A 26,309-nucleotide genomic window follows, 5' to 3' on the forward strand; every position below is an offset into this window, starting at 1 on the left:
GATTGATATTTCGAACATATCAAGTTGATATTTTCGAGAATATCAAGTTGATATTTTTAAATATCAATTCAATCTTAAGAAAGATTAGTGTTTAAAATAACATTTGAACTTTTTGGTCATCAAAATGATATTTTTTATATCAATTTTTGTCATCAAAATGATATATTTTATATCAATTTTGTTCATCAAAATAATATTATTTCGTGTATATTAGTACCCCCCAGTAAAACAGAAATTTTTATTTTATATTAAAACAATTTAATTCTAATCATTTCACATTTTTTTGAGTCGGTGTACATATGTATAGGTGGGCCAGCAAAATCTTCAATATTTTATTATTTTAGTTTTGCCTGTGACACACACAACGTAAAACTGCGGCCGGCACACACACACACGCACATTCAGAACCGAAATGTCTTTAAATTGTGTGCTAACTCGACGGCAAAGTTAAAATCACCACAACTTTGTAATGTTTCGACTTAGCACTCAATAAAAAAATAAATTGATTTCATTTGACAATAAAAACACCTTGTTCTCGAATATTTTTGGTCTCAAAGTTGGGCCAGCTGTTTTTGCAGTGCTGCACAATCTCAGTGTTGTAAACTGTGGAACACTATTTCTCCCTTTCGAACTAAATTCGAAACGACATTTGATATTTTTTCATATCAAAGTCATACGATTTCATATAAATTGTAAATATACTTGTTTTAAATACCGAATTCAGTATTTTTTTTCCAAAATTAATATGAAATAAGATCAAAATAATATTTCTTCATGTTAGAATGATATGACGAAACTTGATCCTTAAAAAAGATCAAATTAACCAACAAATATCAATTTGATATTTTGTCATATTTTTTTCTGTGTATAAGTATATTAAATGAAAAAACATGGAAAACTTTTAGTATCAATTAATTTAATACGACTAACTAGATGTGTAGACTGTTTGCAAATATTTGTTATTCAAGTACCTACTCAAGGCACTAATAATTATAATTTCCCGCTGATATAAGACTTGTAAAAACTATCATGGTAAAGTGGTTACTCATGAAATTTAAACACTCTAGTGATAAAAGTACACTCGACAAAAATATTAAAATGAAGTCTATATTCATCAAAAAAATGACAAGGTAAAGAATTTTATTTTTGAAATCCTAAAGAAATTTACTTTCACTTTCAATAATTTAGAACAACATCGAATTTTCGATAAACTAATGGGCTCGAACATTGTCATAGATCTTTACGATATCTTTGTCCTCCAAAAGAATTTTACAAAACTCCTGGTATCGGGACATTTGTCGATCTGTTAGATCCACCAGCGACTTGTTTGGACAGTGACCCACTTCCGTGTGAGTAATCTTATAGCTGCACTGCCGCAGTTTGTCAGTCACTTCGCGCAGATCCTGCGGTCGACACTTAAACAAAACGGCACCTTTTCCCAAATCAGTAATGGCGCTATCGGTGGCCTTGCACCACAATGCATCCGTTCGCAATGTTTGATTGAAATCATCGAAGCTTAAAGGTGATTTGCTTGGCACAATGGCTTTAATCAGACCAGTTTCGTTGAATAAGTGTCGATTGAAGAAGCGAGATTTGCTATGCCTTAAAAGAGGGGCCAAGCGGAGCTTTAGGTCGATAAGATTATCCGTCCTGACCTTGCAGACCATGGCAACCAATTGCCGCGCATAGTCCATGGGCAGGCTATAAGTGCTCTGATTCCTCTCGTTCAACTCGCACTCCCTCAGGATTCGCTGCACACGACTGTACGGCAACTGCAGGGGAGATAGGCAAGCCCTCAGCTCGTAGTTCTTCTCGGGATCGATGGAACCACCACCGCGATGCACCGCCAATCGCAGTTCGTTGACCAGTCTCACCTCATCTGGCGTATCCTGATCAGGTCGGATCTGTTTGGAGCTCAGTGGACTGATGTAAGTGGATGGCTTAGTAGCCTCATTCCTGTCTCCAAACATCGGAGCCCATCGCACTCGCTTCACTGTAACTGCCTCTTGTTCCTCGGGCAACTGCAAATCCAGTCCATTGCGCTTGTCGTTTTCCAATTTAGGGGAAAGGCTACGGATTAACTTTGGCTTGGGTCGATAGGGAGTAATGCTAGACTTAAGCTGAGGCATATTCGTGGTCACTATCTTGTCCATGGGCTCTAAGCAGCGGTTTTGAGCCATTTTTAAAAAAACTTAAAATTTTGACCGCTTGAAATTATTGCCTTTAATTGGATTTAATTTGGTTGATCCTTTTTGTTACAATGCGAGCGAATGAAATTTGAAAGGCGTAAGATTTGAAAGTTATGGAAGGGCTACTTATGCATTAGTCGTTTAAATTTAAATTCAGGAAATCGATTTCCAAACAGTTTTTAAACGAAAGTAAGATTTTTTGACAAGCAAATATTAATATACTATTTTATATGGTCAACGAATGGTTAAGAATACAAATTTAATATGAACTCACCGTATCTGCAGCTGTTAAATTAATGCCCAGGCCGCCGGCTCTTGTAGACAGCAGGAATACGAAGATATCTGCTCGGGTTTGAAAATCGGCAACCATATCGCGGCGAGCGGAGATCTTACTTGAGCCATCCAGTCGCATATAGCGATGTTTGCGGTGCCACATGTACTCCTGAAAATATTATTAAAAAAACTTAAGAACACACTATGATTTAAAGTATATTAAATTCACCTCTAGCAGGTCAATCATCTTGGTCATCTGCGAGTAGATGAGCACTCGATGGCCATTCGCCTTGAGGCGAGTGAGAAGGGTGTCCAGAACAAATAGTTTGCCGGCATCGGTGATCAGTGTCTCCTTGTCGGGAACCACGATGGAAGACCATCCACTATGAGGCTTGCACAAGGCCAATCCGCTGGAGACAAGCTCCCTGCCCTGGCTGTTTTCGCACTGCTTGTGACGAATCTGCGCCCAGGCGGCAGTGCGACTCTCACAACTAGAATAAAAAGAAGATAAGTTATAAATTTTAAATGGAAATTCAAACAAAAACCATTAAGAACTCACTATAATTGCCTATCCACCGCCTGGACTTTCTGACCTAAATCATAAATAAATCGGGGCATAAAGAGCGGTTCACATTGATAGCTCCTGGGTTTTCGAGGGCGATGCGGAAACTCTGGTAGCAGCAGCAGCGTGGTGACCTTCACATCGCTCTTAGCATTCGATTTAGTTTGGACCTCCACGGACTCGATTTCCAGCTCCTGCTTGGAGGCATCTGCCATCTCCTCGATCAGTGAGGTCTTCTCCTTGAGAATCTTTGAACGAATCACACGATGTTCTATGGTTTCCTGCATGTTGTACGTGAAGTAGTCGCCAAAGGCGTAAACGCTGCTCTCGTTGGTGGTCTGTTCAAAGTAAAATGATAAATGGATGGTAAAACAAATTGATACATTTAACTAATCTTACCATCGCTGTGAAAACAAAGTTTTGCAGAACACTTTTCGTTGGCATATAGTCGAGTACCAATTTGTTTTCCAGCATTGGTTCCAATAGTTGATACCGGCTGGCAGGTTGTTTCTTCCACCAAAAGCGACGGTAGGCCAGCAGCGGATATTTCTCCAGCACTCTTTGATAATGCAAAAGACTGTGGAAAATTAAATTAACTTAATTTATGAATTTTACATAAATAAATGTAATTAAGACTCACAAATCAATCAGCCCATTGAGCGTAACATCCACCATATCGCCCACAGATAAATCACACAAGCGGGTAAATCCAAAGCAGCTATCCACGTTCACATCCTCAAAAAGTGACCTTTGCATGTACTCCGATTTAAAGATATTAAACCTAAGTAGGGTAATTTTAGATAAATATTAGAACACTTAAAAACATTCAAAATAAAATCTGCCTACCGGTTGTACAGCAAATGCTTTCGACTGGCCAACAATCTGTGTATTAGTCCATCATCGAAAACCAATCGGGGAATCGTATACTCCGCACATCGCATGAAGAACGGGCTCTTTGCGTCCCTTCTTTCAAAGAGCTCTGGATGATTGCACACCTTTCGGAACTGCATGACCAGATTCATCAGATTTGAAGCTGAAGAGGACGAAGAAGTAGTAGTAGATCCACTGGTCAGGTGCAGTAGATCCTCAATGCGAATCTTTTGCTTCAGCGCCCTGTAAAGCAACTTCTGGCGAATAGTGAGCGGACAGTAGACCATGATCTCGATCTTATCGGACAGCTCGTTCTCCACATCCTTCTTAATCCGCCGCAACATAAAGGGTTTTAGGATCATGTGCAGTCTGGATATTTGTTTCTCGTCAATTCCCGTTTTGTTCTCAGCATGCGATTCAATATCCTTGGAGAACCACTCGTTAAACTCATCGTGGGAGTCAAACAACGTGGGCATGATAAAATGCAGCAGTGCCCATAGCTCTGCCATGCTGTTCTGGATGGGAGTGCCACTGAGGAGCAATCGATTCCTGCAGCTGAAGCCCAACAGTAGCTTCCAGCGCTGCGAGGCAGCGCTTTTGATGGCCTGAGCCTCATCCAAAACCATGTACTGCCACTTGATCCGGTTGAAGTACTTGTAGTCGCTAACCACCAGTTGGTAGGAGGTGATTACCACATGAAAGCTGGCGTCGCGTGTGTGCAAGTGCTTTTGATCCCAAAATTGCCGCAGGATCTTTCGCTCGCCAGGTGAACCCCAATATGGCACCACCTTGAAATCGGGCACGAATCTGGACATCTCCTGCTGCCAATTGTGCAGCGTTGACGCGGGTGAGATGATCAAAAACGGTCCCCACACTCCGTAATGCTCGGCGACGTGGCAAAGGAAGGCTATAGATTGGACTGTCTTGCCCAAGCCCATTTCGTCGGCCAATATGCCGCTAATTCCCTGATCGTAGATGTTGGCCAACCAGGTCATGCCCTTGATTTGATAGCCCTTGAGGGTTCCCTTAAACATCTTGGGTTGCGGTAGGTCCTTCATTTCCGGGCGGGGCTGTGGTTTTATATCCTCATCACCTTCCTCTTCCTCCTCCTCCTCCTCTTTTTTCTCCTCCTTTTTTACAAACACATCGAACGCCCTTGTTTTGTCCAAATCCCTTTGCATAGCTGCTTCGGCGTTCTCCTGAGCCAGCAGCTTCATCTCCCCCGCGTCGTAGTCATCTTGAACCGCCAACCTGGCATTGGTCTCCTCATCCAGCTGGCTGAGAATGCGCAGCTGATCCTCCTCGCTGCCCTGACCCAGTTTCTTGGACATAAAGTGGGCGTACAGCTCGGTTTGGGTGATCAGGAAATTGAGCTTACGCTGCTGTCGCTTCACTTCGATAAGCTCGACGTCCTGTTTCCGCTGCTCCTCCGCCTCTCGCTCCTGCTTGCGCCGCTGATCCCGCTCCACGCGCTCGTACCGCTTCCAATAGGCGAGCATTTCCCTGGTGAGTCGCTTGGCCCGCCACACCGTCTCCTTCATGATCCTTTGTGAGTTGACGGCACGCTGGCGCACCACTTTGGCGCACATGCCGGCCACCCGCTTGCAATTGGCCAGCATCTCCTTGTGATTATTACTCTTGATGCGCTGCAGTCGGCCCGATTCCTTTTTCGACATAATCTGCCAGATGCGACGACGGCGAGCGGCCAAAGCGGCTGGGTTCTTGCGCTTACGCCGGACCTTAGTCACCTGACCCTCGGTGCCGCCCACCACGTCCACCTCCTCCTCGATCTCCTCCTCCTCCGGGTAGTCCAGGGCCAAGCTGGCCAGCTCCCTTTTGTAGTCCACCTCGCCGCCGTCCTCGTCTTCGTCCTCGTTGGTGGGCATTGTGTCGCCAAACGAGTATTTGCCCAGCTCCGACGGCGGCACCTCCCCGGATTCCGGTGATCCCATGATATCCCGCTTCTTGCGACCCCTCCTCCGCTGCTTGGGTGGCTTTGGTCCAGCCTGGGCTTCGGCCAAGCGGGCCATGAGGATCTCCTGCTTGGTGCGGCGACGCCTCTTGCGCACTCCGGCCGTCGCCTGCTGGCGCTCGGCAAAGACGTCGTGGTTGGACAGCAAGCCGGCGCCATAGTAGGCATACTGGGCGTTCTGATGGGGAATTAGGATAAAGGATAAGTTAAGGTAAACCCCAAGATTCCACAACACTCACTGTGGCCTTTTTGTAGTAGTTCTTCCGCTGTCGCTGCTCCCGGATGTGCTCCCTCAGCAGCTGCTGCACATACTCATCCTCGGTGATGGTGGGATCATCGCTTTCCGTGTCGCTCAGCAGGAGATCGTAGAGCCACTCCCGATCGCTGGTCAGATCGTTGAAATTGTATAGCTGCGCCTTGACACTTTGTCGCTCTGAAAAGAGGTGGTTTTTCTCAAAGGATTCTCGTCTTAATCCCGAAACCAACTCACCTTCCTTGCTGCCCAGCAGACGGTTCTTCCGCCTATTGGATTGCTTCATCCTCACAACGCCCACGGTGGAGGAGTCGTCGGAATCCAGGCCATCCTGCTCCCTCTTGACCGCTTGCTCCTCGTCGCTTTCCTCGTTGCTGCTCAGTGGCTTCCGCAGGGCTCTTTTGGCCATGTCCATGAAGGGGCGCATATTGAGGGCCGCCTCCAAGCGCTGGATGTGCAGCGGCTCCGCCATGGGACGGGGGCGTGGCTGGGGCGGCACCACGGGCTTGGCTTCCATGGTGGCAGCGATTTCAGTCAGCTTTCGGTCACAATTGTCACGTAATTTCCTTGGTAATTCGGCATGCGAGGCGAAATTTCGAGGTAAACAACAGTGTGACCGCAGCGGGATCGGCAAAAAATACCGCCTAATTGGACACTAACAACAAAAAATATCGCCGAATTTACAGTGGGTGTGGGTTGCAAAATTTTTAAAATATAGTACGATAGTTTAAGCATTAAAACTCTATTATAAATTAATAGAGTATTATAAATTAATGAGTTTTAAAGCTTAAACTATTGTACTTATATGTGTAATATTAAAATTTCCACATTTTGGAATAGGGAGTAATTTTTAAGAGACTTTTTTTTGAGGTTCCATATTTATATTTTTTTTCCAAATATAATAATTTAAGACTTAATAATAAACCAATATTGTTTAATATTCAACATATACTTTTTATAAAAATATTTTTCAAGCTGTGCTAGTTGCTTGTATTTTTCAGTGTGTACTCAAAGCCAACATACTAACAAAAAAGTTCCATCTCTAGGTTTAATTGTTTTCAACACTATCCAGCTGTGTTATTGTTTTTATTCTGCGTGCTAATAAATATATATGCATATTTCGTTTTAATACGAAATCTTTAATCTGAAGTGCAGTAATTTGTTATGTCGTGGTCAAATGGACTAATCAAAACAATTCTAAACCCCGAAAACTTGATAATTTCATCAGAAATCGGCGTTGTTATAGAAGACAAGTTTCCCAAGGCGAAGCATCACTATTTGGTACTCCCATTAGCCGATATTTCCAGCATATTTCATGTGAGTTACAATTATGAATAATTTAGAAGAACCCACTCATAATTATTAGTTGTATCCTTTAGTTAAACCGGAGTCATTTGCCGCTCTTGGAGGAGCTTCATCTGTTGGCCAGGAACATTGTGGAGGTAAAAGGCGTCTGCTGGGAAGACTTCAAGGTTGGATTCCATGCGGAACCGAGCATGCAAAGGCTCCATTTGCATGTCATATCCAGGGACTTCGTATCACCTAGTCTGAAGACCAAGAAACATTGGAACTCCTTCAACACCGACCTATTCGTGCCCTACAAAAGTAGGTTTTTTTGATCCAACAGAGTAGTTATTCGTAGGTTATTCCTATTGTAATAAGTTTTTGATTTGATTTTTTATACCCTTGCAGAGGGTATTATGATTTCAGTCAGAAGTTTGCAACGCAGTGAAGGAGACGTTTCCGACCCCATAAAGTATATATATTCTTGATCAGCATCACAAGACGAGTCGATCTAGCCATGTCCGTCTGTCCGTCTGTCCGTCTGACCGTCTGTCCGTCTGTCCGTCTGTCCGTCTGTCCGTCCGTCTGTCCGTCTGTCCGTCTGTCCGTCTGTCTGTTTCTACGCAAACTAGTCTCTCAGTTTTTGAGCTATCGGGACGAAACTTTCGCAAAAGTCTTCTTTCTATTGCAGGTAGTATATATGTCGGAGCCGACCGGATCGGACAACTATATCTTATAGCTCCCATAGGAAGGATCGGAAGAAAAAAACTTTAAAAAATTCTAGCTTCGGTGTTTTTTGAAATATTACCTTCTACTTTTGGGGATGTTATTTTTTAAATATTTCTGAATTTCGAATTAATTATTTAAAAAATCGGACTACTATATCATATAGCTGCCATAGGAACGATCGGAAAATTAATGGAAAAGTAATAGGAAATAAATTCTAGCTTCTTTGGTTTTTATTGTATTATCTTCTACTCTAGGATATGACTCTTTTTAAATATTTCCGAATTTCAATTTTAATTTGATCAAAATCGGACGACTATATCATATAGCTGCCATAGGAAGGATCGGAAAATTTATGAGAAATATTAGAAAATTGAACATTTTTGCGATTTGTTAATTAATAGGAATGATCTGCAAGGGTATATAAGCTTCGGCTGGCCGAAGCTAGCTTCCTTTCTTGTTTAAAGGTAGGTTTGTTTTTTTATGGAGATGAATGGTTAAAGTCTATAGTTTCTAAATAAATTAAAGTATTCCGTTTATTTATTATTCTAATCAATATTCTGCTTTCTGTTCAGTTTGATAAACTTTGAATCTTTTAAAATAGGTTTAAATATCATAATTATTAGGCTATCAAATTGTCCTTTGATATAATCAAATATATTATTTTAGAATTGTGCGCTGAACTGGAGAAGGAGAATAGCATTTCGCGACTGCCGAAATCGCTGAAAGACGAATTGCTGGCCAAGCCACTGATTTGTAACCAGTGCGAATTTGTTGCAAAAAATTTACCAACACTCAAGGAACATCTGGTGGAGCACCTCCAAGATTCCAAGTACTAACTAGAGAACCAGTTCCCCCCGATAGAGAACCGAGAAAAGCCAACTGCGAATCTGATCCAGTTGCCAGCGCTACCGGCTGATTCTTGACAGATGAGTCAGAACTTTTCTTGATTCGATTTCGGTGATTTACACAAATAGTAAAGAGGCGTATCCGATAAAATGGAGGTGGATGAGAAAGCATATTTTCGGGATGAGCTGAAGCGCAAGCTTAATGATAAGAGGAACTTTCTTATCGAAAGTGATCAGGCGGTGGTGATCAAAGCGGATTTCCCCAAATCCCAATATCATTTTCGAGTGGTTGCTAAGGAAGAGTTAAGAGACATAACTAAGGTGGGTCTATGGTTATACTATGGTTGTACTGCTAATTGATCGACTCTATTATCAGTTAACTGGAGACCAGTTGCCTTTGCTGGATCACATGATGGAGCTGGCTAATCAAATAATCGAGAAGCAGGATCACCTGGAGTCGCGTAACTTTCGAATAGGTTTCAAAGTCCACACGTTTTGGAATCGTCTAAATCTACACGTGATTTCCGACGACTTTTACTCAATGGCTATGAAACGTCCGCGACACTGGAATAGCTTTAATACAGAGCTATTTATGCCCTTTCAAATGGTTCACATGATGCTAAGCGTCCAGGGATCCATTGAGCCCATGTCGGAAGAGAGATACAAGGAGCTGCAGCTTCAAAAACCGTTTCGCTGCAATCAGTGCGATTTCGTCACCGATCTGCTGCTGGATCTGAAGGCCCATCTATTTCACCACTGGCACCGCAAGGAGGGCGAGCGTGAGCAGAAGAAAAAACTGGATAAAATAACTCAAATGATGGATGAGGCGAAGTTAGATACGGCTGCTAAACCAGCTGAGCCATCGGAACTGCCTATCGAAAGTCAGCATGCAGCTGAAAATAGCCAGTTAGCTAATCCAAATCCAAGGAATCCCTTCCAAACGCCACAACAACAGCAGGGTCAGCAGCAGGCCGAGAATGGATATGCTGAATACCAGAACGGACCACCGGTGAACATGATGAATCTGCAGAACCCCAACAATCCTTTCAGAAATACTCCTCCTCTCAATATCCAATCCTTGAATCCGCCGCAAGTCAATAAGTTTAATTATCGTCCAGCCGGTTATATGCCACGCGGACCTTTGCAACATCAAGGACCGAGGGCTCCTTGGAATGGTCCTCGTTTTCCACCCAATCAACATAAGAACAACTTCAGGACTCCAGGATACAATGGATTCCGAGCGCCGCCTCCAATGAGCCAGCAGGGCCCGCCGCAATATCCAAATCAATCATTCGTCGGCGGAGGAGCTGGGCCGAGTGCTCAACAAGCAAGACCTAAATGGATTCCAAATAATCCACCACACCAGAACCAACGAAATACAAGTCAAACATTTCAGCAAAACTACAATCCTCAGCAGCCAAGCCAGCAAAATCGTTCAAATTTTAATCAACAGAACCGCCATAATCCCAATCAACCAAATCAACAAAACCAGCAAACAAATCAACAAAACCAGCAACCAAATCCACATATGAATCCCAATCAAGGGAATCGCCAAAACACCAACAATCACAATCGCCAGAATAATAATCAACAAAACCGTCCGAATAATTATCAACAGAACAAGAACAAATTCAAGAAACCAGCAAACCAAAAAAATCAGCAGCAAACTGTTGGGAATCTTCAGAGTCAAGGAGCTCAGGCTCCATTACCTCCAAACAATTCGCAGTCAGCGGGCCCTTCTTAGGATCAATTTAAACAACTTAAAATGTATTTAGAAGGTTATTTTTAAAATAACTAACCATTAGGAATTGGGGTACAGACAGCCCTTCTTAAATTGGCATTATTTTTTCAAAGCTTTAAAATATTTTTTGTCTGTTTACATCAACAAATCTTTAGAATCTTACACATTTAATAATATAAATATGATTGACTGATATATTTCTGATTGGCTATTTAATAAATAAATCCAACGACGCTACCAAAAAGAATTTAAAACATTTGGAAAGAACTGATTTGTTTGCATACAATCTTTAAGGAATTCAAACCAGGGACCGTAAATAACAGTTATTTGTGATTTTTATTTTAAAAGGCCTACTGAGATTTGTACAAGTTTTAATCAACAATTTAACTGGTTTTTATGCACTTTATAGAGATGAACAAATAACAGTTAATTTGCTTTCCAGATTTGTTGAAATGCATATACTTTGTGGACAAGAGTAAAAAGAACGTTATTTTTGACGTTTAAAACCAAATATCACAGTAGTCTTTGTAAAATAAAAATCACAAATAACTGTTATTTACGGTCCCTGATTAAAACTATTAACCAATTCATATGCCACATGAACATGTTTAAAAAAGTAATAAAATTTCATGAAAACGCAAACCTCGTTTGTTCAATAAGATATTAGTTTTAAATAGAATAAATCATTAGCGCTTGCCAAATAAAACAAGAGAGAACGCTCCCTGCAGGAAAAATGCGAACTAGTCTGAAAAACAACTAGTAATACAACTAAAATAAAGCAACCAGAATTTCTCTGAATACATTTGGACTACACAGGGTCTAGAAAATTGGTGCTAGTCGAAAAAATGATTAATACAAAACTAGTAAAAAAGAAACATGTCTCGGACTAGTACCTTTCTGACAAAAAAAACCTTAAAAATATTTAACTGGTAGAACAAATACATGTTAGGGTCTAGTTAAAAGGCAACTGGAATTTAACTAGTTGCAACTGGAACACATATGATCCAAAAATATAGCCTAGAGTGTAAATGTCTTGGGAAATTTAACACTAAACAAATCAAACACTCGAGGTCCTCGGTTCAATCCCCAGTCTCTGTACATTTTTTTTGTTTGCTAGGTGATGCTTTAGTTTTATTTTAAACTTTGTTTAATCTGTCCGAGGCAATATATATGTGAAAATCGCTGTTTTTGAATTATGTCACACTAAAATTCATAAACCTTGTTAGGGCAATACAAAATGTGATGCGTGTATGGCTCAATCAGTTAGTGTGTCTACAAATCCAAAGGTCCCGGGTTCAAGTCCTGGAGAGGGCGACTTGCCTCAAAAAAAGTAAGTTGGTTTTAATTCCATTTAATTATCATTTACTGTATTTGATTACATAATAATTATCAGAAATTCTCTAAGGACCGCGTCTATTGATTGGATACTAAATTATGAGAGCGTCAAGTTAGGCATCGTCAAGTACTAGTGAAATTCAATCACTTGATGGTTTAGAGATTAATTTTTAGTTTTTTCGTGAAAATATTTTTAGTTTAACAGCTGTAACCGTAAATCGGTTAACAGTAACTAGTGCAAAACTATTAGCAAATGGACTAGTTGTTTCCGACGACAAGCATATGAAAAATGGACCACTTCGTTACAAGGAAATGGACATAACTTTAACTAGTTAACCTTCTTGACCCAACTAGTATATAAATGGTCCAAAACTGATTCCGTTTCCTGCAGGGCTATAGTCGGGTTATTGTCCCAACTATCTAATACCCGTCACTCAGCTAAAAAGTGTGCGAGGAAGATACAATTTTGGTTGCGCTTAACTTTTTAATGAATGGTCCGATTTGAAAAATGTCTTCTACATTTCGATAGGTAAAAATATACACAACAAAAATGCATTTATACTTCTCGGAAATCTTTAAAGGTGTGGGCGCCAGGCACATTTTAAAATCGTTAGTGGGCGATTAGGGGCGTGGCGCTCGGCTGAAATTAACTTGCGCTGCGTAGGAAGCCCAAGAATAGCTTCTAGCTTTTGTAGTATCCGAGATTTTAAAATGCTCCATTCGCAAAATGCTCCACTCGCAAAATACTCCAGTCTCAAAATGCTCCAGTCTCAAAATGCTCCACTCGCAAAATGCTCCAGTCTCAAATGCTCCAGTCTCAAAATGCTCCAGTCGCAAAATGCTCCAGTCGCAAAATGCTCCAGTCGCAAAATGCTCCAGTCGCAAAATGCTCCAGTCGCAAAATGCTCCAGTCTCAAAATGCTCCACTCGCAAAATGCTCCAGTCTCAAAATGCTCCAGTTGCAAAATGCTCCAGTCTCAAAATGCTCCATTGGCAAAATGCTCCAGTCTCAAAATGCTCCAGTCTCAAAATGCTCCAGTCTCAAAATGCTCCAGTCTCAAAATGCTCCAGTCGCAAAATGCTTCAGTCGCAAAATGCTCCAGTCTCAAAATGCTCCAGTCTCAAAATGCTCCATTGGCAAAATGCTCCAGTCTCAAAATGCTCCAGCGGCAAAATGCTCCAGTCTCAAAATGCTCCAGTCTCAAAATGCTCCAGTCTCAAAATGCTCCATTGGCAAAATGCTCCAGTCTCAAAATGCTCCATTGGCAAAATGCTCCAGTCTCAAAATGCTCCAGTCTCAAAATGCTCCACTCGCAAAATGCTCCAGTCTCAAAATGCTCCAGTCTCAAAATGCTCCATTGGCAAAATGCTCCAGTCTCAAAATGCTCCAGTCTCAAAATGCTCCACTCGCAAAATGCTCTAGTCTCAAAATGCTCCAGTCTCAAAATGCTCCAGTCTCAAAATGCTCCAGTCTCAAAATGCTCCATTCGCAAAATGCTCCAGTCTCAAGATGCTCCAGTCTCAAAATGCTCCAGTCTCAAAATGCTCCAGTCTCAAAATGCTCCAGTCTCAAAATGCTCCATTCGCAAAATGCTCCATTCGCAAAATGCTCCATTCGCAAAATGCTCCAGTTGCAAAATGCTCCAGTCTCAAAATGCTCCATTCGAAAATGCTCCAGTCTCAAAATGTTCCAGTCTCAAAATGCTCCAGTCTCAAAATGCTCCAGTCTCAAAATGCTCCATTCGCAAAATGCTCCAGTCTCAAAATGTTCCAGTCTCAAAATGCTCCAGTCTCAAAATGCTCCAGTCTCAAAATGCTCCATTCGCAAAATGTTCCAGTCTCAAAATGCTCCAGTTGCAAAATGCTCCAGTCTCAAAATGCTCCATTCGAAAATGCTCCAGTCTCAAAATGTTCCAGTCTCAAAATGCTCCAGTCTCAAAATGCTCCAGTCTCAAAATGCTCCATTCGCAAAATGCTCCAGTCTCAAAATGCTCCAGTTGCAAAATGCTCCAGTCTCAAAATGCTCCATTCGCAAAATGCTCCACTCGCAAAATGCTCCAGTCAAAATGCTCCAGTCTCAAAATGCTCCATTCGAAAATGCTCCAGTCTCAAAATGCTCCAGTCTCAAAATGCTCCAGTCTCAAAATGCTCCAGTCTCAAAATGCTCCATTCGCAAAATGCTCCATTCGCAAAATGCTCCAGTCTCAAAATGCTCCATTCACAAAATGCTCCATTCGCAAAATGCTCCATTCGCAAAATGCTCCAGTCTCAAAATGCTCCAGTCTCAAAATGCGCCAGTCGCAAAATGCTCCAGTCTCAAAATGCTCCAGTCTGAAAATGCTCCATTCGCAAAATGCTCCAGTCGCAAAATGCTCCAGTCTCAAAATGCTCCAGTCTCAAAATGCTCCAGTCTCAAAATGCTCCAGTCTCAAAATGCTCCAGTCTCAAAATGCTCCATTCGCAAAATGCTCCATTCGCAAAATGCTCCATTCGCAAAATGCTCCATTCGCAAAATGCTCCAGTCGCAAAATGCTCCAGTCGCAAAATGCTCCAGTCTCAAAATGCTCCAGTCTCAAAATGCTCCAGTCTCAAAATGCTCCAGTCTCAAAATGCTCCATTCGCAAAATGCTCCATTCGCAAAATGCTCCATTCGCAAAATGATCCATTCGCAAAATGCGCCAGTCGCAAAATGCTCCATTCGCAAAATGCTCCAGTCTCAAAATGCTCCAGTCGCAAAATGCTCCAGTCGCAAAATGCTCCAGTCTCAAATGCTCCAGTCTCAAAATGCTCCATTCGCAAAATGCTCCAGTCTCAAAATGCTCCATTCGCAAAATGCTCCAGTCGCAAAATGCTCCATTCGCAAAATGCTCCAGTCTCAAAATGCTCCAGTCGCAAAATGCTCCATTCGCAAAATGCTCCAGTCTCAAAATGCTCCATTCGCAAAATGCTCCAGTCTCAAAATGCTCCATTCGCAAAATGCTCCATTCGCAAAATGCTCCATTCGCAAAATGCTCCAGTCTCAAAATGCTCCATTCGCAAAATGCTCCAGTCGCAAAATGCTCCAGTCTCAAATGCTCCAGTCTCAAAATGCTCCATTCGCAAAATGCTCCAGTCGCAAAATGCTCCATTCGCAAAATGCTCCAGTCTCAAAATGCTCCAGTCTCAAAATGCTCCAGTCGCAAAATGCTCCAGTCTCAAAATGCTCCAGTCTCAAAATGCTCCATTCGCAAAATGCTCCATTCGCAAAATGCTCCATTCGCAAAATGCTCCAGTCGCAAAATGCTCCAGTCTCAAAATGCTCCAGTCGCAAAATGCTCCAGTCGCAAAATGCTCCAGTCTCAAATGCTCCAGTCTCAAAATGCTCCATTCGCAAAATGCTCCAGTCTCAAAATGCTCCAGTCGCAGAATGCTCCAGTCGCAAAATGCTCCAGTCGCAAAATGCTCCAGTCTCAAAATGCTCCAGTCTCAAAATGCTCCAGTCTCAAAATGCGCCAGTCGCAAAATGCTCCAGTCTCAAAATGCTCCAGTCTCAAAATGCTCCATTCGCAAAATGCTCCAGTCTCAAAATGCTCCAGTCTCAAAATGCTCCATTCGCAAAATGCTCCAGTCGCAAAATGCGCCAGTCGCAAAATGCTCCAATCTCAAAATGCTCCAGTCTCAAAATGCTCCAGTCTCAAATTGCTCCAGTCTCAAAATGCTCCAGTCTCAAAATGCTCCAGTCTCAAATGCTCCAGTCGCAAAATGCTCCTTTCGCAAAATGCTCCAGTCTCAAATGCTCCAGTCTCAAAATGCTCCAGTCTCAAAATGCTCCAGTCTCAAAATGCTCCAGTCTCAAAATGCTCCAGTCTCAAAATGCTCCAGTCTCAAAATGCTCCAGTCTCAAAATGCTCCAGTCTCAAAATGGTCCAGTCTCAAAATGGTCCAGTCTCAAAATGCTCCAGTCTCAAAATGCTCCATTCGCAAAATGCTCCAGTCTCAAAATGCTCCAGTCTCAAAATGCTCCAGTCTCAAAATGCTCCAGTCTCAAAATGCTCCAGTCGCAAAATGCTCCAGTCGCAAAATGCTCCAGTCGCAAAATACTCCAGTCTCAAATGCTCCAGTCTCAAAATGCTCCATTCGCAAAATGCTCCAGTCTCAAAATGCTCCAGTCGCAGAATGCTCCAGTCGCAAAATGCTCCAGTCGCAAAATGCTCCAGTCTCAAAATGCTCCAGTCTCAAAATGCTCCAGTCTCAAAATGCTCCAGTCTCAAAATGCTCCAGTCTCAAAATGCTCCATTCGCAAAATGCTCCATTCGCAAAATGTCTCAAAATGCTCCAGTCTCAAAATGCTTCAGTCTCAAAATGCTCCAGTCTCAAAATGCTCCAGTCTCAAAATGCTCCAGTCTCAAAATGCTCCAGTCGCAAAATGCTCCAGTCGCAAAATGCTCCAGTCTCAAAATGCTCCAGTCGCAGAATGCTCCAGTCTCAAAATGCTCCAGTCTCAAAATGCTCCAGTCTCAAAATGCTCCAGTCTCAAAATGCTCCAGTCTCAAAATGCTCCAGTCTCAAAATGCTCCAGTCGCAAAATGCTCCAGTCTCAAAATGCTCCAGTCTCAAAATGCTCCAGTCTCAAAATGCTCCAGTCTCAAAATGCTCCAGTCTCAAAATGCTCCAGTTTCAAAATGCTCCATTCGCAAAATGCTCCATTCGCAAAATGCTCCATTCGCAAAATGATCCATTCGCAAAATGCGCCAGTCGCAAAATGCTCCATTCGCAAAATGCTCCAGTCTCAAAATGCTCCAGTCGCAAAATGCTCCAGTCGCAAAATGCTCCAGTCTCAAATGCTCCAGTCTCAAAATGCTCCATTCGCAAAATGCTCCAGTCTCAAAATGCTCCATTCGCAAAATGCTCCAGTCGCAAAATGCTCCATTCGCAAAATGCTCCAGTCTCAAAATGCTCCAGTCGCAAAATGCTCCATTCGCAAAATGCTCCAGTCTCAAAATGCTCCATTCGCAAAATGCTCCAGTCTCAAAATGCTCCATTCGCAAAATGCTCCATTCGCAAAATGCTCCATTCGCAAAATGCTCCAGTCTCAAAATGCTCCATTCGCAAAATGCTCCAGTCGCAAAATGCTCCAGTCTCAAATGCTCCAGTCTCAAAATGCTCCATTCGCAAAATGCTCCAGTCTCAAAATGCTCCATTCGCAAAATGCTCCAGTCTCAAAATGCTCCATTCGCAAAATGCTCCAGTCGCAAAATGCTCCATTCGCAAAATGCTCCAGTCTCAAAATGCTCCAGTCGCAAAATGCTCCAGTCTCAAAATGCTCCAGTCTCAAAATGCTCCATTCGCAAAATGCTCCATTCGCAAAATGCTCCATTCGCAAAATGCTCCAGTCGCAAAATGCTCCATTCGCAAAATGCTCCAGTCTCAAAATGCTCCAGTCGCAAAATGCTCCAGTCGCAAAATGCTCCAGTCTCAAATGCTCAAGTCTCAAAATGCTCCATTCGCAAAATGCTCCAGTCTCAAAATGCTCCAGTCGCAGAATGCTCCAGTCGCAAAATGCTCCAGTCGCAAAATGCTCCAGTCTCAAAATGCTCCAGTCTCAAAATGCTCCAGTCTCAAAATGCGCCAGTCGCAAAATGCTCCAGTCTCAAAATGCTCCAGTCTCAAAATGCTCCATTCGCAAAATGCTCCAGTCTCAAAATGCTCCATTCGCAAAATGCTCCAGTCGCAAAATGCGCCAGTCGCAAAATGCTCCAATCTCAAAATGCTCCAGTCTCAAAATGCTCCAGTCTCAAATTGCTCCAGTCTCAAAATGCTCCAGTCTCAAAATGCTCCAGTCTCAAATGCTCCAGTCGCAAAATGCTCCTTTCGCAAAATGCTCCAGTCTCAAATGCTCCAGTCTCAAAATGCTCCAGTCTCAAAATGCTCCAGTCTCAAAATGCTCCAGTCTCAAATGCTCCAGTCTCAAAATGCTCCAGTCTCAAAATGCTCCAGTCTCAAAATGCTCCAGTCTCAAAATGCTCCAGTCTCAAAATGCTCCAGTCTCAAAATGCTCCAGTCTCAAAATGCTCCAGTCTCAAAATGCTCCAGTCTCAAAATGCTCCAGTCTCAAAATGCTCCAGTCTCAAAATGCTCCAGTCTCAAAATGCTCCAGTCTCAAAATGCTCCAGTCTCAAATTGCTCCAGTCTCAAAATGCTCCAGTCTCAAAATGCTCCAGTCTCAAATGCTCCAGTCGCAAAATGCTCCTTTCGCAAAATGCTCCAGTCTCAAATGCTCCAGTCTCAAAATGCTCCAGTCTCAAAATGCTCCAGTCTCAAAATGCTCCAGTCTCAAAATGCTCCAGTCTCAAAATGCTCCAGTCTCAAAATGCTCCAGTCTCAAAATGCTCCAGTCTCAAAATGCTCCAGTCTCAAAATGCTCCAGTCTCAAAATGCTCCAGTCGCAAAATGCTCCAGTCGCAAAATGCTCCAGTCGCAAAATACTCCAGTCTCAAATGCTCCAGTCTCAAAATGCTCCATTCGCAAAATGCTCCAGTCTCAAAATGCTCCAGTCGCAGAATGCTCCAGTCGCAAAATGCTCCAGTCGCAAAATGCTCCAGTCTCAAAATGCTCCAGTCTCAAAATGCTCCAGTCTCAAAATGCTCCAGTCTCAAAATGCTCCAGTCTCAAAATGCTCCAGTCTCAAAATGCTCCATTCGCAAAATGCTCCATTCGCAAAATGTCTCAAAATGCTCCAGTCTCAAAATGCTTCAGTCTCAAAATGCTCCAGTCTCAAAATGCTCCAGTCTCAAAATGCTCCAGTCTCAAAATGCTCCAGTCGCAAAATGCTCCAGTCGCAAAATGCTCCAGTCTCAAATGCTCCAGTCTCAAAATGCTCCATTCGCAAAATGCTCCAGTCTCAAAATGCTCCAGTCGCAAAATGCGCCAGTCGCAAAATGCTCCAGTCTCAAAATGCTCCAGTCTCAAAATGCTCCAGTCTCAAAATGCTCCAGTCTCAAAATGCTCCAGTCGCAAAATGCTCCAGTCTCAAAATGCTCCAGTCTCAAAATGCTCCAGTCTCAAAATGCTCCAGTCTCGAAATGCTCCAGTCTCAAAATGCTCCAGTTTCAAAATGCTCCATTCGCAAAATGCTCCAGTCTCAAAATGCTCCAGTCGCAAAATGCTCCAGTCGCAAAATGCTCCAGTCTCAAATGCTCCAGTCTCAAAATGCTCCATTCGCAAAATGCTCCAGTCTCAAAATGCTCCAGTCGCAGAATACTATAGTCGCAAAATGCTCCATTCGCAAAATGCTCCAATCTCAAAATGCTCCATTCGCAAAATGCCCCATTCGCAAAATGCTCCAGTCTCAAAATGCTCCAGTCTCAAAATGCTCCAGTCTCAAAATGCTCCAGTCTCAAAATGCTCCAGTCTCAAAATGCTCCAGTCTCAAAATGCTCCAGTCTCAAATGCTCCAGTCGCAAAATGCTCCATTCGCAAAATGCTCCAGTCTCAAAATGCTCCAGTCGCAAAATGCTCCAGTCTCAAAATGCTCCAGTCTCAAAATGCTCCAGTCTCAAAATGCTCCAGTCGCAAAATGCTCCAGTCTCAAAATGCTCCAGTCTCAAAATGCTCCAGTCTCAAAATGCTCCAGTCGCAAAATGCTCCAGTCTTAAAATGCTCCAGTCTCAAAATGCTCCAGTCTCAAAATGCTCCAGTCTCAAAATGCTTCAGTCGCAAAATGCTCCAGTCTCAAAATGCTCCAGTCGCAAAATGCTCCAGTCTCAAAATGCTCCATTCGCAAAATGCTCCAGTCTCAAAATGCTCCTGTCGCAGAATGCTCCAGTCGCAAAATGCTCCAGTCGCAAAATGCTCCAGTCTCAAAATGCTCCAGTCTCAAAATGCTCCAGTCTCAAAATGCTCCAGTCTCAAAATGCTCCAGTCTCAAAATGCGCCAGTCGCAAAATGCTCCAGTCTCAAAATGCTCCAGTCTCAAAATGCTCCAGTCTCAAAATGCGCCAGTCGCAAAATGCTCCAGTCTCAAAATGCTCCAGTCTCAAAATGCTCCATTCGCAAAATGCTCCAGTCTCAAAATGCTCCAGTCTCAAAATGCTCCAGTCTCAAAATGCTCCATTCGCAAAATGCTCCAGTCTCAAAATGCTCCAGTCTCAAAATGCTCCAGTCGCAAAATGCTCCAGTCGCAAAATGCTCCAGTCTCAAAATGCTCCATTCGCAAAATGCTCCAGTCTCAAAATGCTCCAGTCTCAAAATGCTCCAGTCGCAAAATGCTCCAGTCGCAAAATGCTCCAGTCTCAAAATGCTCCAGTCTCAAAATGCTCCAGTCTCAAAATGCTCCATTCGCAAAATGCTCCAGTCTCAAAATGCTCCAGTCTCAAAATGCTCCAGTCTCAAAATGCTCCAGTCGCAAAATGCTCCAGTCGCAAAATGCTCCAGTCTCAAAATGCTCCAGTCTCAAAATGCTCCAGTCTCAAAATGCTCCAGTCTCAAAATGCTCCAGTCGCAGAATGCTCCAGTCGCAAAATGCTCCATTCGCAAAATGCTCCAATCTCAAAATGCTCCATTCGCAAAATGCCCCATTCGCAAAATGCTCCAGTCTCAAAATGCTCCAGTCTCAAAATGCTCCAGTCTCAAAATGCGCCAGTCGCAAAATGCTCCAGTCTCAAAATGCTCCAGTCTCAAAATGCTCCATTCGCAAAATGCTCCAGTCTCAAAATGCGCCAGTCGCAAAATGCTCCAGTCTCAAAATGCTCCAGTCTCAAAATGCTCCATTCGCAAAATGCTCCAGTCTCAAAATGCTCCAGTCGCAAAATGCTCCAGTCGCAAAATGCTCCAGTCTCAAATGCTCCAGTCGCAAAATGCTCCATTCGCAAAATGCTCCAGTCTCAAAATGCTCCAGTCGCAAAATGCTCCAGTCTCAAAATGCTCCAGTCTCAAAATGCTCCAGTCTCAAAATGCTCCAGTCGCAAAATGCTCCAGTCTCAAAATGCTCCAGTCTCAAAATGCTCCAGTCTCAAAATGCTCCAGTCGCAAAATGCTCCAGTCTCAAAATGCTCCAGTCTCAAAATGCTCCAGTCTCAAAATGCTCCAGTCTCAAAATGCTCCAGTCGCAAAATGCTCCAGTCTCAAAATGCTCCATTCGCAAAATGCTCCAGTCTCAAAATGCTCCAGTCGCAGAATGCTCCAGTCGCAAAATGCTCCAGTCGCAAAATGCTCCAGTCTCAAAATGCTCCAGTCTCAAAATGCTCCAGTCTCAAAATGCTCCAGTCTCAAAATGCTCCAGTCTCAAAATGCGCCAGTCGCAAAATGCTCCAGTCTCAAAATGCTCCAGTCTCAAAATGCTCCAGTCTCAAAATGCTCCAGTCTCAAAATGCTCCAGTCTCAAAATGCTCCAGTCTCAAAATGCTCCAGTCTCAAAATGCTCCAGTCTCTAAATGCGCCAGTCGCAAAATGCTCCAGTCTCAAAATGCTCCAGTCTCAAAATGCTCCAGTCGCAAAATGCTCCAGTCGCAAAATGCTCCAGTCTCAAAATGCTCCAGTCTCAAAATGCTCCATTCGCAAAATGCTCCAATCTCAAAATGCTCCATTCGCAAAATGCCCCATTCGCAAAATGCTCCAGTCTCAAAATGCGCCAGTCGCAAAATGCTCCAGTCTCAAAATGCTCCAGTCTCAAAATGCTCCATTCGCAAAATGCTCCAGTCTCAAAATGCGCCAGTCGCAAAATGCTCCAGTCTCAAAATGCTCCAGTCTCAAAATGCTCCATTCGCAAAATGCTCCAGTCTCAAAATGCTCCAGCCTCAAAATGCTCCAGTCTCAAAATTCTCCAGTCTCAAAATGCTCCAGTCTCAAAATGCTCCAGTCTTAAAATGCTCCAGTCTCTAAATGCGCCAGTCGCAAAATGCTCCAGTCTCAAAATGCTCCAGTCTCAAAATGCTCCATTCGCAAAATGCTCCAGTCTCAAAATGCGCCAGTCTCAAAATGCTCCAGTCGCAAAATGCTCCAGTCGCAAAATGCTCCAGTCTCAAAATGCTCCAGTCTCAAAATGCTCCAGTCTCAAAATGCTCCAGTCGCAAAATGCTCCAGTCTCAAAATGCTCCAGTCTCAAAATGCTCCAGTCTCAAAATGCTCCAGTCTCAAAATGCTCCAGTCTCAAAATGCTCCAGTCTCAAAATGCTCCAGTCTCAAATGCTCCAGTCGCAAAATGCTCCATTCGCAAAATGCTCCAGTCTCAAAATGCTCCAGTCGCAAAATGCTCCATTCTCAAAATGCTCCAGTCTCAAAATGCTCCAGTCTCAAAATGCTCCAGTCTCAAAATGCTCCAGTCGCAAAATGCTCCAGTCTCAAAATGCTCCAGTCTCAAAATGCTCCAGTCGCAAAATGCTCCAGTCTCAAAATGCTCCAGTCTCAAAATGTTCCAGTCTCAAAATGCTCCAGTCGCAGAATGCTCCAGTCGCAAAATGCTCCAGTCGCAAAATGCTCCAGTCTCAAAATGCTCCAGTCTCAAAATGCGCCAGTCGCAAAATGCTCCAGTCTCAAAATGCTCCAGTCTCAAAATGCTCCAGTCTCAAAATGCTCCAGTCTCAAAATGCTCCAGTCTCAAAATGCTCCAGTCGCAAAATGCTCCATTCTCAAAATGCTCCAGTCTCAAAATGCTCCAGTCTCAAAATGCTCCAGTCTCAAAATGCTCCATTCGCAAAATGCTCCAGTCTCAAAATGCGCCAGTCGCAAAATGCTCCAGTCTCAAAATGCTCCAGTCTCAAAATGCTCCATTCGCAAAATGCTCCAGTCTCAAAATGCTCCAGTCGCAAAATGCTCCAGTCGCAAAATGCTCCAGTCTCAAATGCTCCAGTCGCAAAATGCTCCATTCGCAAAATGCTCCAGTCTCAAAATGCTCCAGTCTCAAAATGCTCCAGTCTCAAAATGCTCCAGTCTCAAAATGCTCCAGTCTCTAAATGCGCCAGTCTCAAAATGCGCCAGTCGCAAAATGCTCCAGTCTCAAAATGCTCCAGTCTCAAAATGCTCCATTCGCAAAATGCTCCAGTCTCAAAATGCTCCAGTCGCAAAATGCTCCAGTCGCAAAATGCTCCAGTCTCAAATGCTCCAGTCGCAAAATGCTCCATTCGCAAAATGCTCCAGTCTCAAAATGCTCCAGTCGCAAAATGCTCCAGTCTCAAAATGCTCCAGTCTCAAAATGCTCCAGTCTCAAAATGCTCCAGTCGCAAAATGCTCCAGTCTCAAAATGCTCCAGTCTCAAAATGCTCCAGTCTCAAAATGCTCCAGTCGCAAAATGCTCCAGTCTCAAAATGCTCCAGTCTCAAAATGCTCCAGTCTCAAAATGCTCCAGTCTCAAAATGCTCCAGTCGCAAAATGCTCCAGTCTCAAAATGCTCCATTCGCAAAATGCTCCAGTCTCAAAATGCTCCAGTCGCAGAATGCTCCAGTCGCAAAATGCTCCAGTCGCAAAATGCTCCAGTCTCAAAATGCTCCAGTCTCAAAATGCTCCAGTCTCAAAATGCTCCAGTCTCAAAATGCTCCAGTCTCAAAATGCGCCAGTCGCAAAATGCTCCAGTCTCAAAATGCTCCAGTCTCAAAATGCTCCAGTCTCAAAATGCTCCAGTCTCAAAATGCTCCAGTCTCAAAATGCTCCAGTCTCAAAATGCTCCAGTCTCAAAATGCTCCAGTCTCTAAATGCGCCAGTCGCAAAATGCTCCAGTCTCAAAATGCTCCAGTCTCAAAATGCTCCAGTCGCAAAATGCTCCAGTCGCAAAATGCTCCAGTCTCAAAATGCTCCAGTCTCAAAATGCTCCATTCGCAAAATGCTCCAATCTCAAAATGCTCCATTCGCAAAATGCCCCATTCGCAAAATGCTCCAGTCTCAAAATGCGCCAGTCGCAAAATGCTCCAGTCTCAAAATGCTCCAGTCTCAAAATGCTCCATTCGCAAAATGCTCCAGTCTCAAAATGCGCCAGTCGCAAAATGCTCCAGTCTCAAAATGCTCCAGTCTCAAAATGCTCCATTCGCAAAATGCTCCAGTCTCAAAATGCTCCAGCCTCAAAATGCTCCAGTCTCAAAATTCTCCAGTCTCAAAATGCTCCAGTCTCAAAATGCTCCAGTCTTAAAATGCTCCAGTCTCTAAATGCGCCAGTCGCAAAATGCTCCAGTCTCAAAATGCTCCAGTCTCAAAATGCTCCATTCGCAAAATGCTCCAGTCTCAAAATGCGCCAGTCTCAAAATGCTCCAGTCGCAAAATGCTCCAGTCGCAAAATGCTCCAGTCTCAAAATGCTCCAGTCTCAAAATGCTCCAGTCTCAAAATGCTCCAGTCGCAAAATGCTCCAGTCTCAAAATGCTCCAGTCTCAAAATGCTCCAGTCTCAAAATGCTCCAGTCTCAAAATGCTCCAGTCTCAAAATGCTCCAGTCTCAAAATGCTCCAGTCTCAAATGCTCCAGTCGCAAAATGCTCCAGTCGCAAAATGCTCCAGTCGCAAAATGCTCCAGTCTCAAAATGCTCCAGTCTCAAAATGCTCCAGTCTCAAAATGCTCCAGTCTCAAAATGCTCCAGTCTCAAAATGCGCCAGTCGCAAAATGCTCCAGTCTCAAAATGCTCCAGTCTCAAAATGCTCCAGTCTCAAAATGCTCCAGTCTCAAAATGCTCCAGTCTCAAAATGCTCCAGTCTCAAAATGCTCCAGTCTCAAAATGCTCCAGTCTCTAAATGCGCCAGTCGCAAAATGCTCCAGTCTCAAAATGCTCCAGTCTCAAAATGCTCCAGTCGCAAAATGCTCCAGTCGCAAAATGCTCCAGTCTCAAAATGCTCCAGTCTCAAAATGCTCCATTCGCAAAATGCTCCAGTCTCAAAATGCGCCAGTCGCAAAATGCTCCAGTCTCAAAATGCTCCAGTCTCAAAATGCTCCATTCGCAAAATGCTCCAGTCTCAAAATGCTCCAGTCGCAAAATGCTCCAGTCGCAAAATGCTCCAGTCTCAAATGCTCCAGTCGCAAAATGCTCCATTCGCAAAATGCTCCAGTCTCAAAATGCTCCAGTCTCAAAATGCTCCAGTCGCAAAATGCTCCAGTCTCAAAATGCTCCAGTCGCAAAATGCTCCAGTCTCAAAATGCTCCAGTCTCAAAATGCTCCAGTCTCAAAATGCTCCAGTCGCAAAATGCTCCAGTCTCAAAATGCTCCAGTCTCAAAATGCGCCAGTCTCAAAATGCTCCAGTCGCAAAATGCTCCAGTCTCAAAATGCTCCAGTCTCAAAATGCTCCAGTCTCAAAATGCTCCAGTCTCTAAATGCGCCAGTCGCAAAATGCTCCAGTCTCAAAATGCTCCAGTCTCAAAATGCTCCATTCGCAAAATGCTCCAGTCTCAAAATGCTCCAGTCTCAAAATGCTCCAGTCTCAAAATGCTCCATTCGCAAAATGCTCCAGTCTCAAAATGCTCCAGTCTCAAAATGCTCCAGTCGCAAAATGCTCCAGTCGCAAAATGCTCCAGTCTCAAAATGCTCCAGTCTCAAAATGCTCCAGTCTCAAAATGCTCCAGTCTCAAAATGCTCCAGTCGCAGAATGCTCCAGTCGCAAAATGCTCCATTCGCAAAATGCTCCAATCTCAAAATGCTCCATTCGCAAAATGCCCCATTCGTAAAATGCTCCAGTCTCAAAATGCGCCAGTCGCAAAATGCTCCAGTCTCAAAATGCTCCAGTCTCAAAATGCTCCATTCGCAAAATGCTCCAGTCTCAAAATGCGCCAGTCGCAAAATGCTCCAGTCTCAAAATGCTCCAGTCTCAAAATGCTCCAGTCTCAAAATGCTCCAGTCTCTAAATGCGCCAGTCGCAAAATGCTCCAGTCTCAAAATGCTCCAGTCTCAAAATGCTCCATTCGCAAAATGCTCCAGTCTCAAAATGCTCCAGTCTCAAAATGCTCCAGTCTCAAAATGCTCCATTCGCAAAATGCTCCAGTCTCAAAATGCTCCAGTCTCAAAATGCTCCAGTCGCAAAATGCTCCAGTCGCAAAATGCTCCAGTCTCAAAATGCTCCAGTCTCAAAATGCTCCAGTCTCAAAATGCTCCAGTCTCAAAATGCTCCAGTCGCAGAATGCTCCAGTCGCAAAATGCTCCATTCGCAAAATGCTCCAATCTCAAAATGCTCCATTCGCAAAATGCCCCATTCGCAAAATGCTCCAGTCTCAAAATGCGCCAGTCGCAAAATGCTCCAGTCTCAAAATGCTCCAGTCTCAAAATGCTCCAGTCGCAAAATGCTCCATTCGCAAAATGCTCCAATCTCAAAATG

The 26,309-nt window shown here is 43.4% G+C and overlaps 3 protein-coding genes across 4 annotated transcripts in view; 1 reads left to right on the forward strand and 2 right to left on the reverse strand.

The window, feature by feature from the left end:
- Ino80 (chromatin-remodeling ATPase INO80) overlaps positions 1 to 6,736 on the reverse strand; it is a 37,337-nt gene extending 30,601 nt beyond the window's left edge. The window contains exons 1-8 of the mRNA XM_017138793.3: positions 6,357 to 6,736; positions 6,106 to 6,299; positions 3,871 to 6,044; positions 3,665 to 3,805; positions 3,424 to 3,601; positions 3,022 to 3,362; positions 2,692 to 2,953; positions 2,464 to 2,631 (exon numbers count right to left, since the gene is read on the reverse strand). Of these exons, the coding sequence (XP_016994282.2) occupies positions 2,464 to 2,631; positions 2,692 to 2,953; positions 3,022 to 3,362; positions 3,424 to 3,601; positions 3,665 to 3,805; positions 3,871 to 6,044; positions 6,106 to 6,299; positions 6,357 to 6,636 (3,738 nt within the window). The 5' untranslated portion in view covers positions 6,637 to 6,736. The remainder of the gene's footprint in view (positions 1 to 2,463; positions 2,632 to 2,691; positions 2,954 to 3,021; positions 3,363 to 3,423; positions 3,602 to 3,664; positions 3,806 to 3,870; positions 6,045 to 6,105; positions 6,300 to 6,356) is intronic.
- Positions 1,090 to 2,296, reverse strand: LOC108055662 (probable transcriptional regulatory protein Dtur_1615). 2 transcript variants are annotated; one of them, XM_070217873.1, is made up of 2 exons: positions 1,875 to 2,296; positions 1,090 to 1,772 (listed from the first exon to the last, which is right to left on the reverse strand). In XM_070217873.1, the coding sequence occupies exons 1-2, from the start codon at positions 2,178 to 2,180 to the stop codon at positions 1,212 to 1,214; spliced, it is 867 nt and encodes a 288-aa protein (XP_070073974.1). In that variant the 5' UTR covers positions 2,181 to 2,296; the 3' UTR covers positions 1,090 to 1,211. The 2 variants fall into 2 exon arrangements, with proteins under 2 accessions (XP_070073974.1, XP_016994625.2); XM_017139136.3 differs by having other exon boundaries at positions 1,090 to 2,292.
- A 459-nt stretch (positions 6,737 to 7,195) lies between the features above and the next one.
- On the forward strand, positions 7,196 to 11,300 carry Aptx (aprataxin). The gene is given in 4 exon segments (XM_017142123.3): positions 7,196 to 7,436; positions 7,499 to 7,724; positions 8,799 to 9,298; positions 9,354 to 11,300. Coding segments are annotated over 4 exon segments (2,247 nt in total). The 5' UTR covers positions 7,196 to 7,283; the 3' UTR covers positions 10,722 to 11,300.
- Positions 11,301 to 26,309: the final 15,009 nt, after the last annotated feature.

This window comes from Drosophila takahashii, chromosome 3R (genome assembly GCF_030179915.1).
Source record: "Drosophila takahashii strain IR98-3 E-12201 chromosome 3R, DtakHiC1v2, whole genome shotgun sequence".
Taxonomy (NCBI): domain Eukaryota; kingdom Metazoa; phylum Arthropoda; class Insecta; order Diptera; family Drosophilidae; genus Drosophila; species Drosophila takahashii.